Here is a 9,784-nt window from a genome sequence, read left to right as displayed (position 1 = left end):
TGGAAAAATACCATTTGTTCCCTGAATCGAATTGGCCTTGGAGCATTTGGAAGACTATATAACCCCGTGTTCAAAGACTATATAACCCTGTGTTCAATGAGCTTACATTTTTAACCCCATGTTCAATGAGCTTACATTTTTTTTTCAAATATTGCCTTGGCCGAAGTAGAGCATAAACCCACGAATATCGACAGATATTAAAAATGAAGTGAGTGATATCATAACTCATTCTGTTGTAATGTTCGAGGTACATATCCATATTTATATAGTTACCATTATTATTTTTTTTAGTGTATACTACGTCTATGATAGGGGCACTACTGCCATCGTTGGTGTTGTTGTTGTTGTTGTTGTTGGTGGTGGTGGTGGTGGTGGTGGTGGTAGTAGTGTTGTTGTTGTTGTTGGTGGTGGTGGTGGTAGTAGTGTTGTTGTTGTTGTTGGTGGTGGTGGTGGTGGTGGTGGTGGTAGTGTTGTTGTTGTTGTTGTTGTTGTTGTTGTTGTTGTTGTTGGTGGTGGTGGTGGTGGTGGTGGTGGTGGTGGTAGTAGTAGTGTTGTTATTGTTCTTGCTGCTGCTGCTGTTGTACGGTGGTGGTGGTGGTGCTAGTGGTGGTGGTGGTGGTGGTGGTGGTGGTGGTGGTGGTGGTGGCGACGACGACGACAACGACGACGACGACGACGATGATGATGATGACGATGATGATGATGGTGATGTCGCCACGACGACGACATTTATGACTGTAGTGATTTCTTTCATTGTTCACATTTACATTAAAGCCATTGATTCATTTTGTAAGTTTCTCTATTTGTCTGAAATAAGAACAGATGACATATCACCTGTATGATTCATAGCACCACCCTGTTTTACATATTATACCATAAACAACAAACTTAGATTGCAGCGCATTGTTATTGTTGGCCTCAAGTTGGGCGTAGAAGAATAGAGCAGGCGCACTAGAAAACAGTGCCATTTGGTTTTGAAAACTTGTCTGATGACGAGAGTTTTTATTATGCTGAAATATAACAGACGATTCCATTCATTTAAACAGCTACCATTTCGGCTCACTTTTTTCATTTCAAAATTCAGATCGCTCTCCCAACTGAGCTAAAGACTCATTGGTTTACTAGTATCACTTACTGACTTTCTGTCACGGTTGTGTTACCTTAGGAACTCATTACAAAAGTCACACCCACATTTTCATTGGCTATTAATACCCACCCGGCCCCTGTGGCGGTACTAATCCACCTAGGTTCACCTGCTTGAATATATGAATATTTAGCCTTGGTCAACTCCGAAGTGACAGTACTGTATGCCTTAACCACTGAGGGTTTCCACGGACGATAAAGACAAGATTAGATCGGAGGACGATTTCTGAGGGTTACCGTTACCAATCGGGTCCACAACCAGGTGAGTGACTGATTAGCTTGTAGTAGAGTTTGATTTGTCCGTTAGTAATTACCAGAGCAAGTACAACTAAGAAAGTGAAGGCAGATTGTAGACAGTCTCACGTGACCAAGACTACCTAGGATATTCTAGGGCAACATAGCGAAGCACTTGTAGGAACATACTTTAATAGACTGCAGTACACTTCAAAACATAGACATTTTCTCATCTAAATATCTACGTATTTGATATTATGTTATTATCAACGCACCAGCATTATTTGAGTTAAAGGAATCCGAATGTGAGGCCAGAAATAAGTGACAATTATTTGGACTAAGGCGTTTGGTTGTTGCTAGTCAGGGTATCTATCCAATTTTCTACCAGATATTCGGTTAAATGTGCACGTGTATTCATTTTGTAATCACAGCCTGTACTCTTTCATTCAGTTACTCAAAGCTGACCTCGTTTGGCCTTAGTGAAAGTTGGTATAGTAATGAAACAGGCCAGGTACAAGACATAACTATGTCAACGTACCAGATCGTAAATAGAAGCAGACATAAAAAATGTGATGGGATAGGTATTTCTTTTTTATGCTTTCGCACATATCTAGTCAACGGGATAATATACGTACAACACTGTCATATCACTGTACTCCATAACGTGAATCTCCTTGAACAAGATTGACCCCACCCTAAAACGTTTTATATGTGACCGCCATTAAAAAAAATTGAAAAGGTTTCCACCCCAACCCGAAAGTTTCGGTGTACGTTACACATAAAGCAACTCTCGCACAATGGAACACTTTGACTCTCTCTGCAGTGAGCTGGCATACAGACATGTATCCATTATCTCAATATAGAGACAATATCATCGTCAAGAGTGTTGTCATGGTAATCTGTAGTAGCGGCACAATAACAGTAGAAGAGTTGTTTGATATCCCAAATACAATTAACAACTGAGAAAGACAAAATTAATACATCACCATGCCCAATCGACTCTGTGAAATTATATATGACATGAAACATATTATATATATATATATATATATATATATATATATATATATATATATATATGTATGTATATATATATATATATATATATATATATATATATATATATATATATATATATATATATATATATATATATAATATTCAGAAATATACATATATCAGATACAGTATACTAATGATAAATGGTTACTAGATAAACGGGATTAGTGGATTTTGTCTGGTTTGACCACAGACATTCTCTCTTCAACGTCTATGGTCCGGTGACTAAAGAGCACATGACCTCACATTAGTGTCTATACCATAGTTGCATTCATTTATTTTGTATAATTTCACTTAATCAACGTCTGCGAACAAATTCTGCATATATAAATTCAAAGTTTGGTAAGTTGTATGTACGGGTGAACGAAAATGCAACCATTTAGTTTGAGCGAACTTTGAGAACAACTATACCAAAATGAATGACTTATTTCGGATCTCGGTAACTCTGAAGGTCTCTGACACCCTAAACAAGGGTAATTCAAGGTTTAGCAGTCCTTCTGCCCGGTCAACAAAATGGTGTCAAAGGTCATTCGTGCCTTATTTGGCAGTAATGTTATGCATTATGAATAGTAGACGGTGTGATAGAAACGTGTGAACAAAATACTTTCCTGGTTGTCCACAACGCCCAAAATAAGATTTCATAAATTAGAATTGACAAATTGGGTCTCAAAAAACTTCACAAATATCTTTTCATATTTCACATTTTTTTATTATGAAAGGAGTACAGTATATTCCCACAAAGAATGTAGGGTGTAACACACGGGTATTGTGAAGCTGTATATATCTCACAATTAGTCGGTGTGCCAAGGCCATTTGAGGTCATCGACAAACAAAAGACGTCTTCGTTGTGAATAAGAGGTGCTACAGCCTTGGTTTCTTTTATGTATGCAAACAAATCGACTGTGGTGCCGTGCCACTCTGCAACGAGGACTTCTTCACAGAACGAGATCGGTCAAGCACGACCCGAAGCTCTAAATAGTAACGTGCGTGGTGAAACAGAAATGCGAATGAGGTGAAGGCAACACAAACAAGCAACCGACACTTCTCGTGATCCCCCTTAACATGGTGGATATGTTTCTCTTTTAATCCACTGAGCTTGACCTGATTATCTATAGCAAAGACTTGATTTTGTACCACACCTAGGCCCGGGCGTACCCACCCATAATCTATGTTTTTAATTCGTTCACAAAAAATCGAGTTATCACAGACGTTATTATGCCCTACTCGAAACCTTCAATACGCCTGCATTTTTCTGAACGACAGTAACCGCAAAGGTGTAGTCTTCAAGTTGTTGTCCAACCACTCCTGCAGAATTCAACCACCTCTTTTAGAATCAATTGTATATTTAATGTACACTGTATACAGTTCTCAAATAAGGGCGTGACGCTTAAGTATATATCGGCTGACGTCTCTCACCAAAATGAGTCCATAGTTATCAATGAAAGTTGCTCCACCTTACCAACAATGTATGTATGTATGAATTGACGTACATTCTAATTGAGGTCATGGAACGAGGGCGTAGGCTGGGTCACCCATGCAGTACAAAGAGTCTTCGTAATGTCACGATATAAGGTCACTGCTGTATAGGTGTCTCTTTTTGGTGTCCAAGAGATTCAAAGTCGAAAAAAAGTTATGTTTGGTGGAGGCAATGAAACATTTACAAAGTTGTTGTTCAAAGTAGAGTTCACCCAAATATATATATGTGATCCATAGTGTCACTGACATTCTTGGGATCGACTTCCTAGGATTTAGGTAAATAGCTATCCAGGTCGGTCAAGGTAAGGTATCTATACACAATATGTGAATTTCCATACTTATATGAAAAAGGAGACCGTTCACCGTGTTTGGGGGCGCAGTAACGATAGGTACTCTATAGAATTGTGACGTATTTAGGTACACGTCACGAGACTCAAACAATTCATAATTGTTGAATACTTGTGAGAAAAAATAATTTGTCGTCATCCATTTTTGTAGGGTACTTGTTTACATATAAATATTATATAACCCCATCCATTAATTTGTTCCATACATACATACATACATACATACATACATACATGCACGCACGCACGCACGCACGCACGCACGCACGCACGCACGCACGCACGCACGCAGACTGACAGACAGACAGACAGACAGACAGACAGACAGATAGATAGACATGTTGAAAATAGCTTGAAAGAATAGCAAATAGCCACAGTAAGAGAAAACAAACTGAAGTTACTTTGTAGTCAGTGGAATGACGTAATCAAGGAGGCGGTATACACGATTAAATTTATACACCTGAAGGATAGGATAAACTATTGAATATATACACCTGAAACCAAGTGATATGTGATAAAATTGACACTGAAAAAACACACAATAGAGAGACAATGAATGCCTGTCATATATCTTTGGAAGACAAGAACATGCAAAACTGTGAACACTTTTGAACCTTTACATATGTGACACTTGTTACCCTTGTAAGTAATAGCGTGCTCACAACTGACACCACTGATATGATAAACCTGCCTTTAATACAAAAATGTTAAATTTCCTTTTCTCTATCTTACAGTATGGAGGGAGTTCGAAGACTGTTAGCGTTGGCGTTTTTACTCTTTGTAGGTCATGACATACATGTATGTAAGGCCGTAGAAGCAGGTAGGTATTTACAAATATGTAAGAGGGGGTGCTAGAGTTGGGTGTTTGTATGTATGTATGATGTCTGTGTATGTACGTGTATATGTACGTGTGTGTGTATGTGTACGTACATACATACATACATACGTACGTACATACACACACACATACATACATACGTACGTACGTACGTACGTACGTACGTACGTACATACATACATACATACATACGTACGTACGTACGTACGTACGTACATACATACATACATACATACATACATACATACATACATACATACGTACGTACGTACGTACGTACGTACGTACATACATACATACATACGTACATACATACATACATACATACATACATACATACATACATACGTACATACGTACATACGTGTGTCTGTTTTGGGGTTTATCAGATTGTTAATGGTATATTATGAAGTTATCTATTTGTGACAAACGCTCGACTTAAACTCTTTTTGATGGTCATTTCAGATCTTGAAATGATGTATGTAATTGTCAATTCTGTGAGAGATATCATACCATTGGATGAAGACAGTGGACTTATACCAGTAATCAACTTCAAGAACAATGGGCCATCTGATATTGCAGAAGCTACAGATGGAGCAGATGTTAATTTCAAAATACACGCCTACTTATCGGACTCTGTCAACCGTGCTGCCGATGCTGTGTCTCAGGACCTAGGTTATTTGGACTCTGGATCATTGGTAGCGGGTGACTTGCGAAAAGCAGTCGCCAAGGACCATACTCGTGGCTTCACCCTCGATGGTGTAAACATCAGAATTCCATCCACGGCGTGTGAACAAGTGAACTACTTCTGTGTTGATGTTGAATTGGATCCAAGTACAAATTTGACTGATCCAGATTTGACAAATAATTTTCACTGCAAGGAGTTTAACTTACCAATAACAGATGATGACAAAATTGGAATATTCAAATGTTACATAGGTAAGGTGCTCTTTAAGATAACATACTCTTTTTATCTTAACGTTTTTCCTTGACTAACATAAAGCAAAAATCTAATCACACTTATTACTGCCTTTACTACACTTCTATCGATAACTGCTAACAACTTCAAGTAAATCCACAGAGCTGCAACCGACACATTGTGTTTTACATCGGGCAGTCAAAGATATGTCTGCAAAACAAAATTGTTCAAGTTATAAAAAAAGATTTTGTACTTAATAAATACGATATCCGTAGTGAAGTGGCACTGCAGTTTTCTCGTGTTGAAAGCGAGGGGTTTAAATCTTGAGCAAAAGCTTGAATCTGGATCCGAGTCCGTGTAAGTTTTGGCTTGCTGCAATACCAAAATGTGATACTAGTATATTGTGTACTGTTTGCCTTAGTGACTCCAGTGTAACGAATGTCGATTTTGACTTTTTCCCAGATATTGAAACTACCTTAGCCACAGTTACGGCACCTAGTGATATAACCTATCTTGCCGGCACAGCTGGGACCGTCACTTTCGAAGCCACCATCATAAACAATGGCGGGAAAATTCTGACGACCCCTCTAGCTCCCAAGGTTTACCTAACAGACAATGCTCAACTTGAGTTGGCTGCAGTCAAGGAATTACAGACCGGAATAACTGTCGAGTATCCTGATGACGTCACACCTGACGAAAGTACCACGCTGTCACCAACGTTTTCAGTGGATATCACAATACCAACGGAGAATGACTTGTGCGAACAGATAACCCATGTCTGTGTAGAAATTGGCGAGGGATCGGAAAACTACGTTGATTATGACCCAACAAACAACGACTTTTGCTTAGAATTTGGTACTGTGGCTGACGGCAAAGTGGGGGAAAAATACGGATGTCCCGTCGACGGCATAGGTGAGTATTCGTCCACAGTGAAGAAGAACTTTGAGATCAAATCCGTGTTGTATAGAAAACCAGCCTTTAATATTTATTATAACTTCTCGTTTCGACTGTTCGCAGACAATCTCTGATGAAAGAGGTTGACGCCCGGGGTTGACGTTCAAAACTGACAGTCATCAACAGTGCTTTTTGCATGTTTTCATATTTGCATATTTGCATATTTTCTTTCAGACTTTCGTGAGGGCGCTGTGCACTTGACTATCGGTCGGTAGTATTCTAACACAGTACTAGTATTTGCATTGTTTGCACCCACAGATTCATTGTAATTGTCTCCGAGTCCATAATTCCCCAACGTTCTTTCTCCATATTTCCCATACAGATTTACAAGTGCAGTCGTTCGAGGTACAGGATTGGGAAAATACCATCTATGATATCGGCGTTGACAATACAATTGCTATCGACGGTGTCCTGATCAATGTTGGTGATCAACAAATCGACGCTTCGACTTCGACTGGTCCTAATAATTATGGATTCGAGGTTTACCTCATAAACCATAGAGATGACTACAATCAAAAAACGGACGAGGTTGTCTGCACCGTGGATCTTGCCGCGACAACAAATCTAAAAGATGGCTTAAGTTACGGTAACGAGTTGGCCATCGGTTCCATTAGTGCTACGTGTACCTTACCAGCTGACACCACAAGATGTCTGGCGTACCAGAGTGTGTGTCTCAAAGTAGTGGCTGACCCTACAGCTCCTTATGTAGAGTCCCATCCCGATAACAATATCTTGTGTCAAGAATTTGGAGACAACATTGGAAATAAAAGTTGTCCAATTTTGGATGTAGGTAAGTCAACTTCGACGTTGCAAATGCAATGTATAACTTACTCGCACTTACACAAACGACAAAAATTGTCGTTTAACGTACATACATATTTTGAGGCATTTATGCCAGAACATTAATTTAACGACATTTGCAATACCGTTGCTGACAGTTGCCGGCAAGCGCAACAATCGATCATCCATTTCAAACTCGTGCGCTTTAGGGTCCCACGCTACGAAAAACTCGCCCAGTAACTAAGGACTGTCAAACAAACTTACGATATAGTCTTTCAGAGGCAGAAATTTGCATGATTTACGAAAAACTTTTTTTTCTTTCAAAAGTGAACTCTGGTGCCGTTCAAATAAACCGCATTCAACGTGCTGTCATAGTGGTCGGACCAGGATACGGACAACAGTCGGCATAGTGATTAAGACGCGATGCATCGGGTCTATCACCAAAAAAATTCAATAGAAAATATGTACTTCTTAGCCCTCTTCCCCCAACTTGAAACTGTCTGAAATGACTGATCGGTTTTTTTGTTATCACATTATAGAAGTTTGAGACTTTTGTTATCCAAAATGCCCCAGCCACCAGATGAAAAGTACTAGTCACTTACACACAATCCTGTTTGTATCATGATCATTCCCACAGATATCGAGCCAATAGGAATGGTTGTTACGCCGTCTGCGGACCCAATCCCGTTGGATACACCCACCGATGCTAATATCGATATACAGGTGACGAATAGAGGACCTGGCGACCTTCCGTCGACTGATGACCCAAAACAGAATTTTGATGTGAAAGTTTATCTGTCTGATAGTGGTAATCTGGAGACTGCGGATGCTAAAGAAGTGTTGTATATAGAATTTGCAGATGAAAACGAGTTACGACAGGGTATTGATAAAGACGGGGAAATCAGTATTCAAATTTCTCCAGCCAAAATAAATCTGCATGCGGCAAGATGTAAGGATTTGATATATCTGTGCGTAGAAATCTCCGTCCATGAAGACAGCATCTATAAAGAAACTAATCCCGAAACCAATGACTTTTGTCTGCAGTTTTTCCCGCCTGGTGATGGTCTAGCTGGCAACACGGAATGTTTCATCGGTTAGTATTCTATTCAGTTAGGTATATTTATAATGTTTAAGGTTGATCTACACTTTTTATTCATTAAGCTTATCCAGCCATCATTGAAAAACTCCATCGATGCAGGGATAAATTATATTTTTTTTGAATTATTGGTGTGTTAGTTCAGACCACTATAACGGGCGTTTTCTGTAGTGATTGGTCTGAGGTGCTGGTGGAGCGGTACCGAAGAAATGGTAGGTCACTCATCACAGTGAAGAGGGAATAGCAAAATGAAGGGAACGTTCATCAAACGAAAGGAAATGGCGGGGGTCAGTCATAAAAGAAATGGTATCAACAAAGGGCTAGTCATTCAAAAACAGGGAATGGAGAGACAAGGAGAGACATTCATAAAATGAAATAAAATGCAAGCGGTGGAGGGTATTCAGTAAAAATACGAGGAATCTTGGCAGGGAGGGTCATTCAGCAAATTAAGAAATAGCGCCAAGGGGAAGGGGAAGGGGAGAGACCAAGTATCTCAATGTAGTACATGTATTAATAAGACTGACAGCATAGATGGGACATTTATCAAATCAATGGAAAGTATGGTAGAGTGGGCCTCCAAGTAAAGGGCTTCACTGGGAGGGGACTTCCAATAAAGAAGAGAGACCGCAATTTGCAAACCTAACAGTCATATCAAGAACAAACGCTGTCAATTAAAAAAAAAGTATTTCTCTTTTTATTTAAAGTGAAAAAAAACTTAGTATCAATGCTACTCTGCAGAGTCAAATTTCTGTCCAATGTTTATTTTATAAATTAAAAAAATAGCTAGATAGGTTATGATGTTAGATTTTAAACATTACAGACTCTATACGATTTTTGTTGTCTGGACTAGATTGATTCGTCATTCCTTGCTTTATTTTTTTCAGATATTGCTGCTACTGGCCTCAAGGTAACGTCGCCAACCGACTTGGAATACAAAC

The 9,784-nt window shown here is 39.2% G+C and overlaps 1 protein-coding gene across 1 annotated transcript in view; it reads left to right on the top strand.

Moving 5' to 3' along the window:
* Nucleotides 1-1,089: 1,089 nt before the first annotated feature.
* Nucleotides 1,090-9,784, top strand: part of LOC144450787 (uncharacterized) — a 15,614-nt gene continuing 6,919 nt past the window's right edge. Inside the window, exons 1-7 of the mRNA XM_078141506.1 lie at nucleotides 1,090-1,405; nucleotides 4,994-5,079; nucleotides 5,563-6,036; nucleotides 6,479-6,928; nucleotides 7,293-7,760; nucleotides 8,388-8,843; nucleotides 9,731-9,784. The exon at nucleotides 9,731-9,784 is cut by the window's right edge and continues 399 nt beyond it. Coding sequence (XP_077997632.1) covers nucleotides 4,995-5,079; nucleotides 5,563-6,036; nucleotides 6,479-6,928; nucleotides 7,293-7,760; nucleotides 8,388-8,843; nucleotides 9,731-9,784 — 1,987 coding nt within the window. The 5' untranslated portion in view covers nucleotides 1,090-1,405; nucleotide 4,994. The remainder of the gene's footprint in view (nucleotides 1,406-4,993; nucleotides 5,080-5,562; nucleotides 6,037-6,478; nucleotides 6,929-7,292; nucleotides 7,761-8,387; nucleotides 8,844-9,730) is intronic.

Source organism: Glandiceps talaboti, chromosome 20, assembly GCF_964340395.1.
Source record: "Glandiceps talaboti chromosome 20, keGlaTala1.1, whole genome shotgun sequence".
Classification (NCBI taxonomy): Eukaryota; Metazoa; Hemichordata; class Enteropneusta; family Spengelidae; genus Glandiceps; species Glandiceps talaboti.
This window is presented reverse-complemented; position numbering and strand designations above follow the sequence as displayed.